At 38.1% G+C, this 26258-nt stretch overlaps 1 protein-coding gene across 1 annotated transcript in view; it reads left to right on the top strand.

The window, feature by feature from the left end:
* The window catches only part of LOC128510797 (uncharacterized), a 43366-nt gene that overhangs the window by 5336 nt on the left and 11772 nt on the right, over window positions 1-26258 (top strand). Inside the window, exons 2-6 of the mRNA XM_053483314.1 lie at window positions 15556-15663; window positions 16262-16429; window positions 21302-21356; window positions 21529-21622; window positions 22758-23215. Coding sequence (XP_053339289.1) covers window positions 16317-16429; window positions 21302-21356; window positions 21529-21622; window positions 22758-23215 — 720 coding nt within the window. The 5' untranslated portion in view covers window positions 15556-15663; window positions 16262-16316. The remainder of the gene's footprint in view (window positions 1-15555; window positions 15664-16261; window positions 16430-21301; window positions 21357-21528; window positions 21623-22757; window positions 23216-26258) is intronic.

Below are 26258 nucleotides of genomic sequence, written 5' to 3'. Positions count from 1 at the left end.
AATGGTCAGATCAATGTATGTTTATTCTTCCTGCAGGAAGTTTAAAACCAGTTTGTCTCGTATGTTCCAAAAACATGGCAGTAATGTGAAGCTATAAGATAAAACATGGGTCAGTTGAGCAAATATATCCATTAAAAAAATCTGCCATCTCTCATGCAGTGAGTGTAAGAAACACGCAATCACACAATTTCACCCGCTCTTAACACACGAGGCCCGAGGTAAGGGTGTGTAAAATCCAAAGAGAGTCCTTTCACACTAAAGTTTGATTAAAGATTGTTGTTTGTAGAACGTAGGTATAACGTATATATAGTTACTGAAAATTGACAATAAATATTATTGAAATGCTATGGACATTTTAAATAGCTTATTTCTTACAGACTGCATATATACTGAATCGTAACACAAACATGAAATTTGAACCTCGCCTTGAAGAAAATTGTGTTAAAATAAAATAAAAAAAAATTTATTCAGGACCTCTGTCCTCGAGAATAAAGTCTAGCTTTAACTAGTGCTGGTTGAGTTTCTTTGACTTATCAAAATTATATATATATAAAAATAAAAATATGCATATTTGCATTTATTATTATCATCAGATTATAATTTGTTTTTTGTTTTACTTATCAAGTAATTTTTCTTTGCCAACACAAATCCTTGCTCGACTGACAGAACTAACTGTGACTGGCAGAGCTGGCGAATGACAAAAGTTGTTATACTGTTATTTGAGTATAAATAGTTTTTAATTCTTACTGGTACTATAGTGGATATAAAAAGTCTACACAACCCTGTAAAAATAGCAGGTTTTTGTGATGTAAAAAAATTAGACCAAGATGAATAATTTTAGAACTTTTTCCACCGTTAATGCGTACCACTGAAATCTCTTGAGGTGGGGAGTAAAATTAAAAACTAAAATAAACAAAATAGAAAAAAAATATTGTTTTAAATAGTTTTTATCTTCCTGTGCTTCGATACCATTCATCCCAGAGTCCTTTGTAATAAGTGAATTAAGTCCCTAACTAAAGTCTATTACTGTATATACACAACTTCTCAGAATAGAAAACTTTGTTTCATACCCAGTGGTGCTAGCAACTTTTTACCACCTATTGCAGCAGGTTGGAAATCAGTGAGCATGACTCAGCTTGCATGGTAAAATTCAAGCAGAACTTTGCAACAGACGCAAAGCACAACAAGAAAAAGTCATGAGATGGTTGTGGATTTTAACAGGAATGGATATCATTCTTTAGGACCGCTACGTGTCTGGAGCTGAGAGGGCAGAGACACGGAGTTCAGTCAGTGCTCTACTCATGTTAGGGGCATCTTGACCATCAGAGCAACCAGCAATGTCTGACATTGACACTTGAGAAGAATGTATCTCCCATGGTTGTTTCAGACGCTTTTATTACTTTACTTACAGAGCTTGCAATTGGCAAAGGACTGTAACAGTGGTGGTTTACGCATGAATGCCACACAGTTGGCTAGCCATATTAGGTCCATGTGAGAGCATATTGAGCAGAAGAAGAGAGTTTTCCTGTCATAGCCTTTAATGGCTCTCAAAGGACGCTATCTGTTCTTTTCTTTTGGATTCGTCATTTACTTCCTGTTTAGCTTGTTTCTATCTTTTTCTTGTTTGGTTATATTTTAGTGCACTATATGCCAATCAGCCATAATGTTATAATGCAAAACATCACGCCCAATACTTTGTAGGTTCCCTTTGGCTCCCCAGTGATATGCTAAGGTGTTTTAGGAGCTGTGGATTCGGGGTGGGGCTTCCATGGATCAGTCTTGGTTGTCCGGTTTATTTTAATGGATGCTTGGACAGATTAAGATCGATAGAATTTGGAGGCTGAATCAACAACCTTATGCTTTCTCTTTGCCTTCTAAGTCACATAAGGTGCCATGTATTAATCTGGAGTTTAGGTTAAAAAAAATCCAGATTACTGTTGTCCATAACATAGGTTTCTACAGTCCAGACTTTTCCATGCCAGGTATAGGCTAGCAATGCCTTTTCTTCAGCCATGAAAGACTTTACATCTGCTAACAGAAAGGACCTTCTGCCACAGGTTATTCTGCATGAGGATATTCATGCGGCCCATGTTGAGCTTCTTGCAGTCCTGTGTTTTAATAGGGACGACCAGCAGTTTTGGCTCCACAATGTTACTTTTACTGGGCAACATTGCCCAGCTGCTTCACCGTCTGACTGTTGCAATAAGGCAGCTAACTCAGACTGGATTACAGTTGTTCATTTTATGTCTTACAAGTTCAATTTCAGTCATCTCTGGCTTCCATTTCAGACAAAAAGCTCGATATTTATATGCAAAGTCTCTTTTGCACTGGTCATAGACCAGAGAGTGCACTTTGACTCGCAATTGCTCTTCCACCTCCGTTAGAAATTAGATGGGCAAAATGGTCAAAATACACCCAGTTATGTATCTTTGTCATCTTCACCATCCGCCAGCTCTTAGCAGACTCCCTCAGGATGGCTGACAATGTGGATATCAGCTCAGCACTGGACAAAGGCCTCAGGGATAGGACGTTTTCACACTACTCAATGAAGTTTAACACATCATGTATCTCATGGGACTCACTAACAGTAGGGAAATCGAGGCGAACAAGAGGCTTGTCTGCAAAGGCTGGAGTGCCAGATGCTTTAGTCACCAGTGGTGTCATAATACTACTGACATTAAGGGCTGAATGCAAAAAGGAAGTCGTACTAGGAGGAGTGCTGGAGCGATTTAATTTACAAAGCTCCTTTTTCAATCTCTCATTGATGATAGAAATTGCAGGAGCAAACATTCAACCACGGCTTGTTCTAACTGCTTTAAAGAAGCTTCACACTGATGTTCTAAGGTTTCCAACTTTTGACGTAATGCATCAGTTTTTTCTCTGTTCACTTCTCTTTCCAAGGAATTTCTAAAATCCCCTTTTAATGTGCCAACCTGGTTGTGAAGGCTTGCAACAGACACTCGTGTTTCTAAGTTATCTCCCCTCAGCTGTCATAACTGTGGTGTCTTTATCATCAGAATTATCATTATCATTGTGTTCTTTAATATGCAAATCACTCAGGAGGTATGAAATTTCATTAACAAGTTACCTAATGGTTACAATGGGTCCAAAAGACTACTTGGGGATGTATCCTGGCCTTCTTCAAATTCAAGTACTTCGCAGATCTCCCCATGGCACTTGCAGAAAGAGATTGCTAACGTCGTTCGAAGCAACTACACCTTTTAATCATAAGAAATGAAATGCCCCAAAATAAAAACCAAAGCAGACAGCCCATTTCCCCCAAAACATTGTGCTAGGTAAGGATCCTTCCCCCAAACAAATATACCCAATAGCTCCTTTTCCCCAATAAATATTCCATTATACAAACAAAAACATCACATCACATTAAATAGATAATCGTTTGATTTGTGCGTTTTGATTATGAAATTTATTATAAAACACTATCTATACTATTAATGATAAAAATTTAATGATGGCAATTTTAATAGTTTAAATGCTATGTTTCATGTTTTTTTTTTATAACGACCAAGACCTATGGTAATGAACTTATGTACAGGGTGCGAATCCATCGCAGGGCACACCACATACTCACTACAGGCAATTTGGGACTCTAATTAGTCTAATCTGCAGTTCTTTGAACTGTGAGAGGAAACCCATCAAGCAGAGGGAGAACATGTAAACTCCATGCACACAGAATGGACCCTGGCCGGGAACTGAACCTGGACCCTGGCGGTGCAAAGCGACAGTGCTAACCAGTACACCACTGCCTACGCCTCCAGAAAGATTACCTCTAAAAGAAATCTTACTCTTCACATGTGTTTAAATGGGGGGAGGGTTAGTAAGTTAGATTTCTGAAAGGTGAAATTAATAGAAATATCAAATAAATATGTTGTGTTCTAGGCCATATGTATTTATTGTACAGTATGTAGTAAAGACGTTGCCACATTGCCCGTTGTGTGTGAATGGGTGTGTGAGTGTGTGTATGTGTATGTGTGCCCTGCGATGGATCGGCATCCTGTCCAGGGTGTACCCCACCTCCTGCCCTAAGTCTCCTGGGATAGGCTCCAGGTCCCCGCGACCCTGAATACAATAAAGCGGTAAAGAAGAGGAGTGAGTGAAAGTGAGTATGTAGTAGACCACTTTTGTGGCAGGTAATGCAAACTCCACCTATGACCTTCTTTCAGTGCTCCCTGGTCCAGTTCTGAAGCACATGTCCTCAATATAGACACTTTTTGTGGTTGAAAGAAATAAACATGGAAACTCTGATTGGTTTGTGGCTACCCCACTTCATATGCAGCAACTGCGACAAGGTGTGTGTTTTGACAACATTATTATAGTCAGGATTAACTGAGCTACAATTTGTGCTTCAGTAACACTTATGACCCTGCCATAGGATTAACGTTTTATTGCAATTGTCTAGCCATTAAAATTAGCCTCAAAGGCACTCGCATTCTTACATTCACAATGCTTCTCCATGGGAATTGAGATCAAGATTCGGTCACAGGATCTTTTTTATTTTAGAGCCTTTAAAGTAAATAACTTAAAAGCTGTTGAACATAAGCAGAATATTAACATTAAATAATAATAATAATAATTAAAAAAAACTAATAAACAGCACCTTAAGTGCTCAATTTATGATTTTATAATTTATGATTTTTATCAGCATAGGGTAAATGTCACAGAGTTCAAGATAAGAGAAAACTTTATTAATTCCAGTGAAAATTCTTGTGCCAGAGATTGCTCCAAGAGCAAAAAGAGTAAAAAAAAAAAAAAAGATATGCCCATTGAAGGTAAGTAATAAATGAAGTAAAATAAAAATAAAATATAGTTGCAAAACGATGAGCGGGCCCAAGCACCATGCGCCATCGCATCCCCCCCCCCTAACAAGGGGACATACTAACTTTATGACATAATCTTAGAAAAGTGGAAACTTTATGTTTAGATCTCCAAAAAGCTCCAAAAAAGCGTCACACCATGATGCGTGTGTGTGACGAGTAAATGTGTTTATGCACGTTTGTGTGTTGTGTGAGTCCGTGTGTTAACACTTGTGATGTATGTGTTAGTCTGTTTTTTGGCTTGTGTGTGTGTGTGTGTGTGTGTGTGTGTGTGTGTGTGATGTATGAGGGTGTTTGTGCTAACCACAATAAAACATCTGCAGCATGGTTCTGCAGACATAATATATGTACAGAAAATACACACACACACACACACATATATATATATATCAAACCAGGATAATTATATATATTATTAAATTAAATAAATTATATAACAAACCAGTGTTTTTAGACCAGTCTAGCTTATTGTCTATCTGTACACCTAGATACATATAGCTTTCCACAATCTCCAGTCCCTATGATGTTGATTGGATCCACCACCAGTTCTTTTGTTTTTGATACATTGTGTTGCAGGTGGTTTTGTCCGCACCACTCAGCGAAGTTGTCCACCATGCTCTCGTACTCTTCCTTCTGAAATTCCCGATACAGCTCACAATGGCAGAGTCATTGGAAATCTTCTGAAGTCAGACGCGTCAAGTGTGAACAGAAAGCGAGACTGGACAGTCCCTTGATGGACTCTTGTGTTGCTCACCATGGTTTCTGTCAACCTGTGAGATAGTTGGTTATGCAGGTCACCAGGGTAGGTCCAGTGTTCAGTAGCTTATTTCCAAATAGAGCCCAGTCTTAGGGTGTTAAAAGCACTCAATATATATACTGTATGTGTGTGTGTGTGTGTGTGTGTGTGTGTGTGTGTGTGTGTGTGTGTGTGAGAGAGAGACATTTACATTCTGGTGACAAAAATAATACCGATATAAACAAACTCATTCGATCATAACCGCAATATCAGAAAAAAATGTAATGCTTTGACACATGTGCATTAAGGGACACATGGATAAGAGCCAGAAACCGGTCCTCAGAATGTACCCAGCTCCAGCTTCTGGAGTCTCTTGGCTTATTCCTGTCTCTTTTTGTCTCTCCTCTTGCCTCTGATTTGCTGGAATATGAAAGCCTTGTAATATTGTGGGCGCAAAGTATGAAAATTCAATTTGTAAGCGTATGAGTGAGAGTTTAAGCAAGAAAAAATATGATCCTATTATGTTCCGGTTTTGGACATTAAAATAACGGCATCCTATTTCAGCTCCTCCATCTAGCTCCATGCTAGTCCTTTTAATGCTGCCTCCTCGATAGACGTCACGTAAGTTACTAGTTAAAAATAAGCGTGACTGACACAGCAATCTGGGATCGTTGTCAAGGAAATAAGTGAACATGCGAAAGCAGCGTGATCTGAGCGCCATCATTTGGAAATTAGATTGTGTGTGTGCATGAACTGAGTTTTTTTTTTTTTTTTTAGATTAATCGTGCAACCTTACTTCCGAGACATCGACTTTAAGACCTGACTGTTCACTTGGCAAATATATCCCAGCGCTTGAAATGTGTCGCTGTAACGAGACTGTATATGTACAGTAAATGAACACTATAATTTGGGAAACAGGCGACTTTATGGTTTTTAAACTTTTAATATTTCTCTTCAGGCTTTTTACAACATTTTCTCTCTTTCAGACACACAAAAGCAAGTTACCTTGCAGAGATTACACAAATGTGATTACAAATGTGAGAAGTATCATGTGTTGCTGTTTCAACCCACATCCTCTTCGTCATATATATAGGGGTGTCTGTGTGCGCGCGCGCGCGCACACGTGTGTGTGTGTGTGTGTGAGAGAGAGAGACAGAGAGAGCGAGAGAGAGAGACGATGTGTAAGAGATGACTGTGGAAAAAGTACATGATGCAGTTCTGTCAAGGAAAAAAGGTTTGTGGTAGGAAATCAGTTGTGTTCCTACACACACACACACACACACACACACACACACACACACACACATGCTGTGGTGCTCCTTATATTTGTATCTCATCTAGATGTGCAGTAGGCATATGCTATTTTCGCTATTACCCATAAGTAGATGCTTAGAATTTCAAGTCTTATAATAATGTTAGTTATTTTACGTCATTGTTATATTCTTATTGTTAAACTCCAGTCACATTATAACACAGCGCACATAAACTGTTGACCAGATTCTCTTGAGATGTTTTTCAAAACTAGGTCAGACATGAACATGCTGTGCTTTTTCTACCTAATTTTTCTGTGCTAATGCTATCATCCTCTACCTGAACCTTTGCATGTCATGGACACTTTTGCCTGTTTAGCTGCTGATGTTCCTCAAAGACTTATGCATTAATTTATACATGCTTAGATCAAGTAAGAATTCCTCATATTTGTCATTATGTTGATCACTCATTAATATGATAATATATTAGTTATTGTCATTTAAAAAAGTTTTTCATTTTCCAAACAGTGCTATGTATTAAACTACTACATACTGTATATAATCGGACAATCCAGTAAATATCCTATTTTACATTTAACAGCAGCAGCTGTTCAGTAATGTCCTTGTTTATTAATCCTTATAAAACAGAAAGACACGATGCTACTATTGTATAAATTCAGACCATATAAGACTTAAAGCCAAACAGTTCAAATCAGAATGATATTTAAGGAAAAGTTGAAAATGAAGTTAAACCTGCGTCAATGAACATGAAAATAAATTAAAAAAAGAAGTGAGATGAAACCAAAATGTTAATTAGAAGTGACGTTATGTGCAGTTATGTACCAGATTACATCACACCATCTAGTACTTTTTAGGGTGAGTATAGTGCTTTTTCCCTCGAGGTGGGCGTGGCTATACACGCCACTCAACAGAGCCAATCGATGCAGTAGTTTACCGTGTATAGACAGAATATACAGAAGACACAGAAACGACTATGATGCCCCTACAAGTCACAACGTTTCTGTGAATTTTAACGTGCTAGATCTTTATCCACCTTTTTCCTATAAATGCTTTTCCATCAACTACGGTTAGGTATCCTATATATACAGTGGAACCTTGGATTACGAGCATAATTCATTCCGGAAGTGGGCTCGTATTCCAGAACACTTGTTAACCAAATGTAATTGTCCCATAAGAAATAATAGAAACTTAAATTATTCGTTCTACAGACCAAAAAAATAAATACATAAAAATAATTAATACAAAATATTAAGTGAAAATAAAACAAATTAACCTGCACTTTACCTTTCAAAAAAGTAAAAAATAAATCCCGGCAGATAAGCGTTTCCCTTTGTGCACGCAGGCGCTGTGTATGTGTGTGCGTGTGTATGTGTGTGCGTGTGTGTGTGAGGCTAGAGTAAGTGGAGACTCTCAGCCTCATCTCACTTTCAGCCCCTCCTGTCTCCCCCTCCTCATCTTACACAGTAAAACTTTCTTCTCTCGTTTAAACACACTAACACACACATTAACGGAAAGACTGTTGTTCTCTTCTAAATTATTAAAGCTTCTCCGCTTTTTTAATGTTGCTCGTGACATTTAAATCAATGTCTCTCTCCCGCCACACTGTTTTATCTAAAAGAAAGCAATAAACAGCGCTAATGACACTCGTGTGAGCGCAAACTAACAATCAGTGCTGTAAAGTAAAACAAACAAACGACCCAGCACCTTACCTCTGAAAAGATTTGTGAAGAGTTTCTTCGGAGAGCAGAGTGTGTGTCTCTTGCCTTCATTTCTGTGCGCGCGTGTTTTTGTGAATGGGTGGTTTCACACACACACACACACACACACACACACACCGTGATGAGGAAGAAAATAGATTTTTAACCTCTGTATTGAGATTTTCTTTTGCCTTACTCGCGCGCACACACGTGTGTTATAAGAAACAGTACACGCGCTGTACACACGCGCCTCCGAACACAAAATAAAATATGTTTCACACACACACGTAGTCACAGTGTTATAGTAAACAGTACACGTGTGCACAGATGTTGATTATACCAGTAAGACACTAACACTAAGATTCAGCAGGGGAGACAATTCCGCACCGCAGCGCAAGAAAGGGAAAATGTTGGCTCAGTTGTGATCACATGACGCTCGGCGTCAAAACAAGAAGCGCATGCGTGAAACATAATACTCGGTGCTCGTAAACCAAGACAATGCTCGTTTTTCAAGTTAAATTTATTAAAAATCTTTGCTCGTCTTGCGGAACACTCGTAAACCGCGTTACTCGTAATCCGAGGTTCCACTGTATATATATATATATATATATATATATATATATAAACATTAGCAAGGAGATCTGTTGCTTTCTCCCTGATGCATGTAAGTATTTAATTATCTTAAAAGCACCCAAACAGATGAGTCTGAGTCTTCAATCTATCAGGCCATGACTGCCCAGAGGAGCCATCCAGTTTGACTGAAAATAGATGTGGGGGTTGGTTGATTTCTGATGCAGTAAATGTAACATTAGCCCTCTGTCTCAGTCATAGGTTTTTGAGCCTGATATACAGGTATGCTTCTGCATCCAGTCTGTGCTGAGCCTATGCTGATAGACTTTTCAATTGGCCTACGGTGGTGTGACATTTATACGTCTGCGCTGGTGTGTCTGTGTTGCTTGGGGTTTCTTGGCCTTTTTGAGCTTTACTTTCTGCCCTTGTCTAAACATCCGAAAAGGTTTATGAGGTGTATAGGGTGTTTGCAGTTGATGTCACAGGTTGGCCATGATCTGTTTTGTGGTCTGTGAGGATTTCCTTCAATTCAAACTTAAAGCTAGCCTTGTGTTTAAAAAATCATGAATGCAGAAGCATGAAAAGTGCTGCATGCACTGATGTTCCTAGCAGAGGGACAAAAAATATATATATTTTTATTTCTTTGTGCAGAACATCTTCTGAGTTTAATCTAGACAGCATATCCAGGCATAAAACTGTGCTCTCATGCCCTTCTGTCAAGTTCAAAATCTGTGTAGTCATAAGAGCATGGTTGACTTTGCAGCAAACATTTTTAATTTTATTTTTGCAAGTTCTTTCCAAAGTCATAACAAGTAATTTAGCCATAAAAAAGTTGTTCATGAATATACAGGGTGACTGAAGTCAGACTGTTTAAAAAAAAAAGTTTACTATAGATATATAGTTTACTATAGTACTATAGATTTTTAACTCAAAATTAATTCATTTTTACATAAAATAGGTCAAAACATGCCATTTGAGTTACTTATTCAGTTATGAAAAATAATTTCATTTAGATGACGACCATCATCTTAAATGCAGCTTTCAATCCTTTGCTTGAAATTATCCATCAATCGGGCCAACATCTGTAGATCAATTGTGCGTACATCTTGTTGAATGGAATCCTTCAGTTTATTCAAACTATGGGGTTCGTAAGTGACGAACCCCATAATTTGACGCCACACCGACAGAGGCCGCTCCTACTATAGTTGATTGACACTGGTGTTTTAGCAAAGACCCGCCCCGAGTGAGAAGAAAGCTGTCAGCCATTGTTTCGACGCTGGAGCAAAATGTCGCCTAAGCGAGTGTGGTGTACAGTTGTTGAGTGTAATAGCGAACACAGCAGTCGTTATTAACTACCGACATCTGAGTCGCTGAGAACTCAGTGGCTGAACTTTGTTTTTGAAGCTAACGTCCCCGCCGATCTACCTACAGTAAATGCGTTCATGTTTGCGATAATCATTTTTCACCAGACTGTTTTATAAACGCGGGTCAATATAAAGCAGGTTTTACTAGGAAGCTGCTACTTAAAAATCGGATCTGTACTAACGTTTCATGTTCCTGCTTCATCTTCACCAGGCTCGGTGAGTGTGATTTCTTTTTCTATGAATCTTTGCAGATCGCCTTTTCTAATAATCACGATGAATGCAGAGTGTAAGTTAACTTACACTCTCATAGAACATGGTTATGGCGTCTTCTCTGTGTACATCCGTCTCTATATAATCCCTAATCGCACTTTTATAATAAACAATGCATTGAGGTGATTGTCTAGTTGCAAACGGTGAACGTAGTCAGAAAACTATATTATGCTTACCTTTGTAACGTTAGATGGTTTATAACGATGTCTGTCAAAGATTAAGAAGTAATGTAAACACATCAGTAAACACATCGCGTTTGTATCTCTCTTAGTACGCTACTTACCCTGTGTTAGCTTCTCCGCTTTTTTTTTGTCATTACTCGCGGCAGCGTAACAGCCCGTTAATTCATGCTTATGCAGTGATGAAAAAGACAAACAAGTCGATGCATGTACATTCTTTTAATTTCTGCGTTGTAAGGCAATATTACAAACTTCCGGGTGGGTTCCGTACTTAAATCAAACCAAAAACTACTTAAGAAAACAGGCTCAGGCTCTATATTTCAGCTTATCTCACATTTTTGCGTTTTCGCACTTTGGACTGCATTACCCACAAAGCATTGCCCGCACTGGACTACACTCCCGTGGCTATACCCCACGTGTGTTGTGAAGACACGCCCCACAGAACTGGGGGGCGGGCTCAGCAGAGGTCATTAGCATTTAAAGGAGCATGTACTGAAATAGGTTACTTTTTACCAGGTAAACATAGTGTTTTTTTACACAACCATTGAGAATTTTTAATTGAAGTATATTACAAACTTTTCAGTAGGTCCCTAAAGAATCATATTAACTTATGAAAAAAGGGACTGGGTGACCCCTTTAAGCCACTAAAAAATCTGGCACACAAATTCTTCAGGTTCAGTCTTCAGGTTGGTAAACAGCACCTGTGGCTCACTGTAGCGTTTTGATAGATGAAAATCCAAAGTTTCTAAATTTAATTTCTTTTTCCGAGTGGAATTTAGATGGCTTGCGATTTCACTGTGAAGAAAGATGCTACAGTTATCACAAGAATCCTGTTGATGTGGTGTAAGGAGAACATCCTGTCACACCATATCAGCAACATGTTGCATTTAACACACGAATATTTCACATCTAACATGACCTTAAGGCAGATATGCTTACACAATCATAAGACTGATGCTCTGGTATTTGTGGTAGTTCGGGGAAAATGCACAACGTCTGCACTCTGCAGCTATACTATTTCCTCTATGCAAAGGCAGAGCTCCAGCGCTCGTCAATGTTATTTGAAATGTGTATGAGTTAGCTCCGACAAGAATGAGTGTGTTTGTGCAAGCCATATTTTTATACCTGTAATTTATCTCCCTTTGTTTTGCATTTGTGTTTTATATGCATGTGTCTGTCATGCGTTTTTGCTTTTCGCTGCTGTATTGCACTGTACGTCCGAATATGTTTATTGTACATAAGTAATTTAAGATAAGATATAAAAAATAACTTTATTAATCTCAAAAGAAATTCTTGTGCCAGAGGCTGCTTCAAGAGCAAAGAGAATATATATATACAGTATATATATAAAGTGAAATAATAAATAAAGTCAAACTAACAAACTAGACATAAGACAAAAATGCAACAACCAACAAAGTAGAATGCAGCAACTGCTAGCAATAGCGTAGCAGGAACAGGATTCTGATGTAGAATTTACATGGCAACAACAACGAGTAATAAAGCGCATAATATTGCTGAATGGTGTTACATATAATGTTGCAAAGATATATTGCACAATATATTGTTAAATTGTATTACGCATGATATAAATTTTTCATTGTTTTATTTGTATAGCACTGCAAAGCAGACTTTTAAAGAACTATTGAAGAACCCAGGCATACAAATTGCAGTGTTAATTTAGAGCATTATTGGGGCAGTGGTGGCTCAGTCGGTTAAGGCTGTGGGTTACTGGGTTACTGATCGGAAGGTCGGGGGTTCGAACCCCAGCATCGCCAAGTTGCCACTGTTGAGCCCTTGAGCAAGGCCCTTAACCCTATGTGCTCCAGGGGCGCTGTAAAACTGGCTGACCCTGCGCTCTGACCCCAGTTTCCTAATTGGGATATGCGAAAATTGAGCAATTTCCCTCTGGGATTAATAAAGTTCTAATTATTATTATTAATTATTATTATTATTATTATTATTATTTTAGCTCTCATTTCCCTAAGTGTAGTTGATGGGAAGGCGTTTGTAGAAAGAAGTAAAAGATTAAAGGTAGAAATAAGAAATAAATAAAAAATTTTCTTTAATATAAAGAAATCAAATCTTGTAAGGTTGAGTATCTTATACATTGTTTAAGCTAAGTTATGCTCATATCGCTGTCAGCCAAATACACTCCCTGTTCGGTTTAGCGGTGACTGAATCACACATGAGAAAAAATAAAAAAGGAGATAAAGATTATGTTCTCTTTTAAAACGACTCCAGCACGGTAAAATTCACAGGAACATGGTGACTTATAGGGGCATCACAGTCGTTTCTGTGTCTTCTGTATATTCTGCCTATAAACGGTAAACTACTGCATCGATTGGCTCTGTTGAGTTGAAATGTTTATTGCACTGGTAATAAAATAAAGTTGTAAAATAACGTTAGATGTACACAAACTTGTTATAAAATCATAATTATGAGTAACAAGGACTACATTTTCAAGAGAAGTTTATATACAGTATCTCACATATCGCAGAGTGAATATTTCCCTGTATCCCAGCTTGAAAAGCAGACTGAGCCGTTAATGGGGCAGAACGACCCTCCCTGCTGTTCCCTTTCTTTTGTTTTTAGCACTCTTTCCATGCACTCTATAATACCCAAACGATTTAGTTAGGTAAATGTAAATTGTAATTAATTTTATAATTATAATATAAAAAGAATAATAATCAAAATCAATAAGCATAATTCAAAATTTACTAATTTTTATTTATGCTTATTATCCTAGATTTTTTTATTTATTTAATTAATTTCATTTAATTTCATTAATTCATTTAATCATTTCATTTTATTTTTCATGGCGTATGTGTTAGCACTGTCACTTTGCACCTCCAGGGTCCGGGTTTAATTCCCACCTTTGGTCTGTATGCATGGATGTTTACCCCCGTGCTTGGTGGGTTTCCTCCGGGTGCTCCGGTTTTCTCCCACAGTCCAAAGACATGAAGATTAGGCTAATTAGCCTTCCAATTAGCTATAGTGTGTAAATGAGTGTGTGAGTGTATGTGTAGGTGCGTGCTTCGTGATGGATTGGCACCCCATCAAGGGTGTACCCCGTCTCATGTCCTTAGTTATCTGGGATAGGCTCCAGGCCCGGGAAACTCTGAATACAGGATAAAGCGGTATAGATGATGAGTGATGACATCACGGCAATAAAATGTTGTTATTTACATTATTCATCAGTGTGAACCTTTGAAGAACCTTGAATAATGTCAACTTGCAACTAACAGCATTTTTAATAATAGTAGAAAACATTTTGGCAATATGATGAAGCATTTTAAGATAAAGTATCGGCATTGGTACCAACACCAGAGAATAAATATAATTGTTCATATTCTGTTGATATTCATATTTTACATAGGCACATCACAAACACCAAACAAGTAAAGTTAAAATGTAACATTTTTACGGACTTCATCTGTGTCTTTGTTTTATGTTTTTATAATGTTTTAAAGTGTGAATGTGTGTGGTTAGAACTCGACTTGTGTATGCATGCTTTTTCCTGTGTTCGTCACTGCTGCTATGGTGAGAGTGATGTATGTGCTGTGTTGATTTGATGAGGTTTCTCTCTTAGGATTATGCTCGAAGCATGTTCCCCTGCGAGCAGCTTCCACTAAGCACCAGTTTCAGTCACCCTAATATAGCAACCACCATGAAGGGCCTAGCTGGATTATCTTTCTCGGTTCTGTCGCTCTACTCCTTTATTACAGCAACTGTTCCTACTGTAACTGTCTTTTAGCTGTAGATTTTGATGTTTTTAGCTGAAGCCCATACTGTAAAAATGTCCATGCAATTTAAAGAATTACATTTACTATAGCACTGGTAAATATCTACAGTACTGATTATATTGCTGATTAAATGTTTATAGACATCAAAACACCAGAAATAGTAACAAAGCAAATTAATCCAGTGTTTTACTGTACCAGTTAACCAGTATTAACCAAAACCCAATGTTGCTGTAGCAAACATTGTTTACCTTTAAAAGTAAAGGTGAAATACAGTACCATAATGTGTTGAAGAGGCTTTTAGTTAAAATTTTACAGACCTGTAAATCAGTTGACAATTCATAAATAAATAGCATACAATAAAGATAACTAGGCTGTTCACAGTAAAATACTAGCTACAATCCAAGCTGCAAATGGCCGGTGTGAGAGGGGAGGTTTATTGCAGGCTTTAACTGATACGATTACAGAAAGGTACACATTATTGAAAAGCATATTGAGATTTGCAAGCAAATTGGCTTCCATATTCCAATCAATACAAGTGGGGTGCATCTTGAATTTTCTTTAAACAATTTAAGTAGAAGTTCCTACTTAGTTTTTTTTATATACATAAGAATTGGTTGTATGGGTCCATGTAAAAATTGAGGTACCTTCAGGCCACGGCTATGAGAAGGTTATGCATAGTCTCTGGGATAGATGTAAACGGGCCCGAATTACCAAAATACACAGTCCAAAAGTCTAATTGTGCTGAAATTTAGTGTCCTGAATTATTAACCTAATCTGTTAATGGATTTAAAATTCTTTTGACATAAAGTTGACAAAGTTTTAAAGTATATTATTCTATTCTATGAAATCATTATTGTTCTTTCTTTTTGTTCTCTATTGCTGTGATCCAGAATGACCAATTGAGAGAAGATTACTTACCTGTTGTGGGAATCGACCTTGTGAGCACTTGAGGCCATTCATTCTCTGTATATCCAGTTCTTACCTTCATTATATTTATGGTGAGTAATGTCTTGTTTTGATAAAAATGCAAATGAACTACAGATTTTGGCTTCACCAGGCACTTAATTTTGTCTTCTATGTTATAACCTGGTGGCACGGTGATGTAGTGGTTAGCACTTTGGCTTCGTACATCCAGAGTCACGAATTCGATTCCCGCCTCAGGTCTGTGTGCATGGAGTTTGCATGTTTTTTCCCTGCTTGGTGGGCTTCCTCACACAGTCCAGGATAGGTTAACTGGTGTTCCTAAATTTCACATAGGGTGTGTGTGCATGCCTTGTGTTGGATTATCACTTTGTCCAGGAACTACCCTGCCTTTTGCCAAAGTCTGCTGGGGTGGGCTCCAGCAAACTCCACAGACACAGACCTGAGGCGGGAATCGAAAATGAAGGATCAACTGCAATCACCTGTTTTGAATTTATCTAAGAACCTCTCATTGCACCCATTCACTCAAACCATCAAAAAAAAAAAACATACCAGGCAAAAAAAGTGCAGTTTTAAAAAATATTGTTTGTATGACAATAATTTCTTCAGTGACATTAACTTTATACCATTTTTATGTATGTGCTTTAAGGACTGTTGTCATTTTTGTTTTCACAGGTTCACAAGACGGTTTGGAGTGTGTAGATGTTGTCTCTTTAAGACTTAGCCCTCCATGGATATTTTGGCCCTTCCTTATGGTAAAATGCTGGTACTAGGGGCCATCTCTGCTGCCTCAGCCTTCATAGTTACCATCTTCATTGTGCTGGTGTGTGTGGGGTGTCACAAGTAAGTGAATACCAGTGACAAAAGAATGTGACTAATTAATCTATGTTTAATGTAACACTGAATTATTCTGGTTATAGTAAAGTACCACACATGAAAGAAGCAGGTGTGTAAAGCAAAAACGCTTACTGCATACAGACATAATACACAAAAGTGGTGTCACTTCAGTTGTTTGTGATTATTTCATGGTGTTCCATGATGCATCTAAAGTTTTGGAGAATCTTTCATACCCCTCTCCTGATTGATAGACCCTGTGTGTCCAATATAATTATTTACTAATTAATTAATAAGTAGGTTTGTAAATGCAGATTCATCAGTCTGTAAATAAATGCAATCACGAGATAGAAACCAGATTCCAAAAAAGTTGGGACGCTGTACAAATTGTGAATAAAAATAGGATGCAATGATGTGGAAGTTTCAAATTTCAAATATTTTATTCAGAATATAACATAGATGACATATCAAATGTTTAAACTGAGAAAATGTGTAATTTTAAGGGACAAATAAGTTGATTTTAAAATTCATGGCATCAACACATCTCAAAATAGTTGGTACAAGGCCATGTTTACCACTGTGTGGAATCCCCTCTTCTTTTTATAACCGCTGCAAATGTCTGGGTACTGAGAAGACACGTTGCTCAAGTTTAGGAATAGAAATGTTGTCCCATTCTTGTCTAATACAGGCTTCTAGTTGTTCAACTGTCTTAGGTCTTCTTTGTCGCGTCTTCCTCTTTATGATTCGCCAAATGTTTTTTATGGGTAAAAGATCTGGACTGCAGGCTGGCCATTTCAGTACCTGGATCCCTCTCCTACGCAGCCATGATGTTGTAATTGATGCAGTATGTGGTCTGGCATTGTCATGTTGGAAAATGCAAGGTCTTCCCTGAAAGAGACGACGTCTGGATGGAAGCAGATGTTGTTCTAGAACTTGAATATACCTTTCAGCATTGATGGTGCCTTTCCAGATGCGTGAGCTTCCCATGCCAGATGAACTCATGCAACCCCATATTGTCAGAGATGCAGGCTTCTGAACTGAGCGCTGATAACAACTTGGGTTGTCCTCGTCCTCTTTAGTCCGGATGACATGGCATCCCAATTTCCCAAATTTTTATTTGTCTGACCACAGAAGAGTTTTTCACTTTGCCACAGTCCATTTTAAATGAGCCTTGGCCCAGAGAAAACACCTGCGCTTTCAACGGTGAATGGCACGGTGGATTGTGTTCACCGACAATGTTTTCTGGAAGTATTCCTGAGTGATGCAGTGCCGTCTAATGGCCCGAAGATCATGGGCGTCCAATATGGTCTTCCGGTCATCCTTAGCACAAAGATTGTTCCAGATTCTCTGAATCTTTTTTTTTCCAGTCTGTTTTCCTATTTTTCTATATTCGTTTTTTTTTTTCTAAAAAATTTTATTGAACAGTTGTTGTACATAAACATATCAAAAACAATGAATTCATGTATTTTTATTACTTATATAGATCAAATGAAAAGAAAAATTAAAAACTCCCCACCCACCCCGAACATAAACTAAAACCTGGACACACACACACACCTGCATCCTTCAGCTCAAACGAATCTGTGTGAATTAGATTGGTGCTGAATTGGTCCTGAATTAGATTGCATGACCTAGTTTAGATAATCATTCAGGCAGTACCTGTAATTTTGTAAAACAAGCAAAAAATGGTTGCCATTTGTAAAAAAAAAAAAAAATTTGTAGAACCTCTCAGTGTATATCTTATCTTCTCTAGCTTAAGAAAAAATAAGAGAGAGAGAGACAATTAACGGACTTCCAATGTAAAAATATTGAACGTCTGGCCAACAAAGATGAGAAGGCGATAACATCTTTATGTGCAGAACTCAATAGAAGTGAATCATCTGTAATCCCAAATATAGCAGTTAATGGACATGCCTTTAACTGTACCGAAAGTATAGTGGACATGAGATTGAAAACCCCTGTTTAAAAGTTGTGCAGGTTTGGGCACAAAAAGAACATATGACTTAAATTACAGGGAGAGGTGTGGCACCTGTGACATCCATCCTCAACATCAGGAAATATTTCAGCTAGTCTTGATTTGAATAATGGACTCAAAACCTTAAACTGAATAACAGTAAGACGGGCGCAGGAACAGCTGGAGCGTATCCTGTCCATGGCTTTCTCCCAACATACTTCACTCAACTGCAATCCCAGTTCGTTTTCCCAAGCACATCTGGTTTTAGTGATTTTACAATCACTAGATTGTCATTTTGCTAGTTGGACAGACTAGCAAAACTTTTAAATACTCCATCTTTGTACAAATTATAAAAATCTGTGATGCCTTTGTCATGCCATGATGAAAATGCTGAATCTAGAAGTGACAGGGGGAAACAAATAATTTTTATGCAGTGGACCCATTGACTGATACCAAATCTTAAGTGTATCAAGCACCACTGGGTTATCAGTACTGTATATTAAGCAGGTTTGATTGTAAAGGTAGTGCAAAGTAGAGCTAATATACAGGATGGTTTACAAGACAGTAATTTGCACCATGAGGATTCAGATGAGTTTATTCAAAAATTTTATTTTCGAACATGTGCAGCCCAGTAGTAAAATACTCTCGCTTTCTTAATATCTCTCAGTTGAAGAAGAAGGCTGGAGGATGGTTAATTAATAATGTGCTGTTCCTTTGTCGATCAGAACCAGCCAAGATGAACTGGCCTACTTCTAGTCTGTGATTAGTCTGGTTTTGTAGCTCATTGTCTCTCTGTGCAAGCTTGTTTGAGGTCTTAAAGGAAGCAGAGAAGATTATAGTAAGTGAAAACAACAGAGAGGCATTAATATGACGCCATAAGATTTGACTTGTTGGTTAGCAGTGCTACCTTACGGGGGCTGGACAAATATCTGTACTACAGTTCCAGTTGCCTGTGTTTAATAGTGTATTGTGAGGAGCCAATCTGCATGTTTGCTTGTTTGTGAGGGGACTTGAATGAAAATTTTGGGATTCATATGTGTTATAAGCTGCCCGCATCACAGTCCTCCCCCACAGTCCTACCACATAAAAAAACAAAAAACTATTGGCCCATGTTTAATCTTTTCTTCCTGATTATACTAGAAGCAATAAAATAATTGAAAATAATGATTTTTTTTTTCTGTAAACTATGCATTTCATTTCTAACAGCTTTTTAGTTTAGCGATCACTATTAAACATTTTTTTGGTTTGTTGATGTTTAGTTTTGTTACAAGAGCCTTTAAATTCAGCACTTTATTATAATTGAAAGCCCGGTTTAAATGGAATGCGTTTTTTAATTTGTTTGTTTTTTTATTTTGTTTATTTACTTAAGTAACTATCCAGTAAATTACTTATTTTAAAAAAATGAGAATTATGTAAAAGGAATCGTGATTGCAGATTCAGATTTGTTTTTAACAAATACATTTTTGTGCAATAACATGATAGTTATAGTACTTTTACCTGTTGAACCTCCTTTTAAGACTTTGTGGATATGTCTTTGGAGGGACATGGAAGGACTTTGGAGACATAGTCAGACTCTAAAGGCTAATTGACATAACACAGTGATGTGTTCCAGCACAGAGGGTTTGTGTGCCATACACTGCTTCTAGGCAACACGGCCACGCCCTCAGTTTCTTGGCTGCATCTGAGTGTCTCTGATCTACAGTACTTCATGGGATGGCCCCTAGAACAGCTTTCAACATCATGCCCCAAAAATGATGCCAAGAAAACAATATTATTGGCAAAAAAAAAAAAAAAAAGAATACCTCTAACACTCATACCTGTTTGACTTTGGCAGCATCTTGATACCCTTTGACCAAACCTACCTTTCAACTCAGCATTTGTCATACATTGATTTTTTTGTGGCAGCCAGCTTTGCCTGACATACTAATTTCCTTTTTTCTATTTATAATGGGTGAAAATTCATTTCACTTTAAAGCACATTGATTTGCTCAACCCTCCTTGCCCTGTATGCATGCCCTGTATGCATGCGGTGAGCTCTTCCTCTGTGCAGCATGTCCATAGCTGATAAGGAAAACTTTACCAAGATATCCATTATATTAGGCATACCTTAAAGGTTGACTAGCATGTACTTCTTGTCTTCTTTGTGTTTATTGGCAGCTCTCGAACCAGCTAAGTGCATACTACCACCTACTGTTACGCAAGTGTACTTGGGTATGGAAAATTATTCCTTATGTGTAAGTGGGCCAGCAGGGGAAGGGGGTGGGGGGAAGCAGTAGTACTCAGGCATGGTACAAAGAAATCATTCCTAGTGTGAAAGCACCCTTAAACTCACTGCTGTGCATGTGCACCTTCTGCTAGAATTCAATACTGTGTCCCAAACTGACCAAAGCACATCAGGTCACAAGCCTAAATAATAGTGACACACTATTCAGTAAAGTGGGTTATTGAGCAGATTAAACAGGAGTCTAAATATTTATGACTACTAACAACTGTTCAGTATAAGTTTGGATTTATTTTCTACATTTCTACAAAAGCAAGACCAAAACCTGCCTCTGTTGCTTACAGCGCGCATAAGTAGCAGACACATCTCAATCTCAACTGTTCACAAGAGATTTTATTACTTTTATACCTTTGGAGCACAGATTAACAACTGCTATGTGTTTAGGCCTTTTAATGTTCACATGCAAACTGTCAGAGGTGTGCAAGAATCAGATACAACAGATTTTGAAGTGAAAAAGTGAAAGAAGTTAAAAGCAATAAGGGGGTTGAAAAGAGAAGCTTTAAGGAGAGACATGGGTACATGGAAAAGTTACATTTAAGTAGGGCACGTTTCTCCATTCTCTTAATTTTTTCAAGTTTTAAGGGCCAGGTTTCTTCATAAACTATTTTATCTAGCATTAACTATGATTTTCTTTTTGCTCTTGCAGAAAAAGTAAAAGTAAACACAGTCATGCCAGTATTGGGAGTCAAAAGAAGGACATGGTAAGTTGTTGATTTATGCTGATAACATGCACACGTTGAAGCATAACACACAAACAGTACAGTCATGTGTTAAATGTGTGTGTGTGTCTTATTGTGTGTGTGTGTGTGTGTGTGTGTGTGTGTGTGTGTGTGTGTGTGTGTGTGTGTGTGTGTGTGTGTGTGTGTGTTTTAGCGTGTTGCTTCAGCATGCCAGTCCAAGCTGAGGTCCATAAGTAAATCAGACACACGCCTGCATGAGTTGCACCGATTGCCCTGCAGTGCAAACGGTGAGTGCAAAGTGTGTGTGTGTTCATATGTGTATGAGTTTGTAAGTAACAGCTTAAAAACAAAAGACTTACCTTTAATTTAGTGATGATAGCCATTTTTCTGCGTAGAAAGTATCATAATCATACATATCTAATAAATCGATTCTAATCATTTGAGTTTCCTGCTTGTGTTTGGGTCTTTTTGCCTTCAAATGGCGAAAAGCATGCTCAGTTGGTTGGAGGTCAGCTAGTAATTAGTCATAGTCAGTAGTCATTCTTGTTGTAAATGATTTCACCTCTAATGTCAATCAAATGCTCTATGAGCTTTTTTAAAGGAGATTACTTCTCCTTTAAAAAAAATTTACATGCTATTCTAAATTCTTAATTTGGAATACATGTTCAGTTTAATTGAGATCATTTAGAAAATTTTGTTAAATACCTTGTCAATGATGGTAAGAAATCATGCTTGAATATCAGCCTCGGGATGCACAGTGATACCAGCAGGTACCTCATCTGCATTGTTGATGTCAAATAATGTGCTCATCTTTTGGGCATCCACAGACACACTCATACACACACTTATGTCCCCATGCTGAGCTTTCACTAAGCTGCCTTTGTGGAGGTTCTGGGTTCTTCTTTACAGAGTGTGTACACACAAAAATGGGTCTGAAATGCAAATATGCACCCTCCCATGCAAAAAAATGAACCCTGAAATTGAACAGATGATATGTATAGAAGTGATAAATGTGCTAATCACTCGTACACCGAACACTTCATCATGTAATTTCACACATTGACCAATCTTTAAACAGGCTACAGAATGATATAAATAAGCTGTAGAATGATGAATTCTCAGTGGCATTTGTGGTATTTAAAAACCACACATGCAGTATGGTTTAGGGTTGCCATGTGCCACCTGGGCAGCTGTAGCCCCTTTTGGGGGGTTGGGAGGGTTTGTTAAAGTTTCGTGGTGTTATGTTATGGCTAATCAGTGTATATGTACATAGTTGGTGAACATATCATTGATGCAACATAGACACACTATACACAGAAATATATAAAATGCAAATACTGCAGACTGATTTGCATGTGTTAAAACATATCTCTATTACATTTACTGCTTTATCAGTGAGTAACAAATCTGTGTTGTTGATAGGTGCCCCTAGGGAACGACCAGTCAGTATGGACCTACTGTTGTTGCAAAGTCACCGCTCAACCACTGCCCTCTACACTTCAGCATCTAGCGATCAACTAACCTGTAACCTCACTGGCCCTGAGAGTGAGCAGCATGACCATTTTGACCCAGAGGATGAAGGACTGTATGAAAGGGTTGGTGTGTGCAGAGCTCCTCCTCTATCACCGCCATTGAATTTAGATCCAAACCAAGTAATTACTGAGAACAAACAAGCAGCAGGAGGAGGAGTGGAGAGTAAGAGGCTGAATGAGGCAGGGCAAGGAGGAGTAATGGCTGAATATGCCTCTGTGAGGAAGGTGAGAAAGCTGGAGAGAGGAAAGAGGCAGGAAGAATCAGAGGAGGAAAATACATCAGAGTCATCCAGCAGCACTGTTCCCAGAAAAGCCATGGAGCCTTTCCACATACCCAGCTTCCCCAAGGTAAACACGGAAACAAAGGACCATGAGTCAATTAGCTGTAAAATAATAGGATTATGTTTATAACAGCCCAGGGAAAACCCAGGACACAGTATTATTTCTTACATTTGCTTTGGGAGCAGTAGGGTCCCCAGGAGGACCTAGAATCTGTCTGAGATAGAAAAGTCTGGGCTGATCTCCCAGTCGATGTGGGAATGTTTGAGGTTCTCATAGGAGGTCACGTAATGTAACTAAGATAGAGAAAGCTGGGCTGACCATCCTTTTGCCCGTGCAATGCCCACTGAGAAGGAGAGAATGACGAACAGATGAATGAATGAATGAATGAATGCTGCAAATATGGTGGATTGTGTCAGATGAGAAGGATGACAGTTTGCATGATCTAGCAGCATGGAGATTCCCAGTGACTGGGTTGCTCCAAGACAAAGAGACAGTTTATTGTAGATGATGTGTTTAATCCTTAAATAGCATAGATAAAAATCACCTAGGTTTTGGTTTACCCTTGTGCCACCTGGAAAGCTCTGGCCCCTCGGTATAGGGCTCCTCAGCGTCTCTGGGGGTGTGTTTCTTTGTTATCTGCCACGAGGATGTCGGAACTAGATTTTTTTAATGCTGTCTGTTGCAGGATGGGGCGTCTATGGGTGAAATGTTTTTGTCTAGCGCATCTCATACAGTAAGTGCTCAATCAGATGGGGACTAGGGAACTTGGGGGCCAGATCAGTGGTCTTGGGGTCCTTGCCTGTTGGGCTCCAAATGTGGACAGCAGTGGTGCACTGAGTACCATTCATTTATGGCTAGCATTGACTTTTTTTCGCCTATTTGGGCTGCTTACCTGTGTGATCAGACCAGACGGATTGGCTTTGGTCCCGCATGAATGATGAAGAGATTGGGCCATGATACTGTCACCAGTTTTAAATGTTATTCAATTCAACTGGTGGTGGTGTTAATGACATGGCTGATCGGTATACATTTAAACATCTATGAAATGTAAGGATTTATAAATTTGTAGCTTTATCAATTTGTCATTTATTAACTTGTCAAGACATGGCCATGTAGACATAGAGCTAAGGTTAGATAGCTATTTTTGAGGGACCGTGAAACCAACGGAGCTCACATTTGGTCTTTTGCATCTGTGTCCGAATTTATAATTAATTATATAAATTCCTAAAAACATGGCCACCACTCTGTAAATTAGCACCACTTTGTGGATTTAGCCAGGTATTTGATAAGGTTAATGTTAAACTACAGTATAGTTATAAAAATGGAATGGTAGGTTCAAGTATGGGCCCACTATTATCTGATGCAGTTTCACCGAAATTAGCCACTAGGGGGCAATGCTCATGTTTTTGTTAACATAAAAAAAATTATTAATAACCACAGGGAAATTTCTTGTTAGTGCCAATTCCTTGGCACAACCCATATTTTAGCAAATTTAATCAATTAGCCCTGCCCACTCCAATTTACAGTAATATTTATTTATATACAAAACATACTTTAGTTAACTAATTCTGGGAGTTTTTGTATTTCTTGACTGTGGCAGCTTTATCACTCTGCAAAATTGGATTAAAACAGTGCTATTGGCTTTTCAGGACATACTAACCTTCGCTTTGGAATGTGGCCCTTCCTTATTGTGCTTTGCCTCAAATGTGAATGTTCAATTCCTCTGAAAGAAGGATATGTAGAGGTTTTCAAATGAAAAGTTCCGTTGCAAACAACCTTGTGTGGTTTTTACAACATGTGGCTGTCTAACTGTTTGACCAATCAATTAAAGGTCAATTAAATTTTAAGCTATAGCCTGTATATGTGTACTATAATAGCCATGTTTTCTGATTGCAAAATTGATTTCAGTCACAACATGTGGCCAGTAACACATTCCCTCAACTTCATTAGAGCTGGCCAATGGGGGAAAAAAGTATGTTTATTAGACTGTTTACTGCTTAAATTTTTTTAATGGGAAATCTACGGTTAGCTTGCAGCTGATGTTGGTGTTAACATTTGGACTTGGCTACATAAACTCTACTTTGACCAGTTTTGCATGCAGCTAGTACTTAGGATCCATATACCATTGCTTGGTATACAAAAAGACATAAATGCTTATTTGAATCTTAAAATCAAATTCAAATTTTTTTTTGTCTCACACACAGCCCTACACAGTGAAATGCTTAGGGGTGGGTTACTGTTGAACTGTCGAAAGGGAATCTGCATAGGATATGCTTTTTGTTATAAATTAATTATGTTAAACATCGACATTGTAGACAGCAGATGACCCCAGCAGTGTATAGGTATGTATATTCTTGTGTGTGAGTGGTGTGTGTGTGTGTTTGAGAGAGAGAGAGAGAGAAAGAGAGAGAGAGATTGGTTGCACTTTTGCATGTTTTCCCGCTGCTACAAAGTGCATTTTATATTTGAGCCTGTGAATGGCAATGTGCAGATCTGTGTGCATGTGCAAATGCAGCACACAATGAAGTACTTACTGTAAGTAAGAGGGCTTTTGGCAGGCTGCATAGGCTTCAGTGTGTGTTAGTATTAGTAGAGAGGAAATGCTGAGATAGTAACTGCTTCAGTCAGAGAAATACATTGCTGGACACACAGCAACCATTCATGCTTGTAACCTTTCATCACTGGCTCTGCATCCAAGTTCTAAACCCTGCACTAAACACTGGACGGTGATTAAATATTAACTGCTAACGGATTACATTTCTTCATAACAGATATATAAAAAAAAGTGCTTTTTTTGTTTTGTGACTTACGATGTGTTATATAGCTTTTCTTTTATAGACTTCTTTTTCATATGACTGTCAGATATTCTTTTTTACAAGCTCAGTCCATGGCAAAGTGCTGCCTGTTCATTGTTTAATTTTTGTCTGTTTATCTGCCTGTTTACTATTTTTTTTTATTTACAGTGATACCTAGGCATACAAAGATTAAAAATTTAGCAAGAAATTTGCCTTGGCGTACGAGCAAATGAACCGAGCCGAACCAAACCCTGGCTAAGTTCACACACAGTCAATTGGAAAGCCAACTTAATTTACAAATATTTTTGTGGTTT

Source organism: Clarias gariepinus, chromosome 22 (genome assembly GCF_024256425.1).
Source record: "Clarias gariepinus isolate MV-2021 ecotype Netherlands chromosome 22, CGAR_prim_01v2, whole genome shotgun sequence".
Lineage (NCBI taxonomy): Eukaryota > Metazoa > Chordata > Actinopteri > Siluriformes > Clariidae > Clarias > Clarias gariepinus.
Note: the sequence above shows the minus strand (reverse complement) of the source record. Positions and strands in the feature narration are given on the sequence as shown.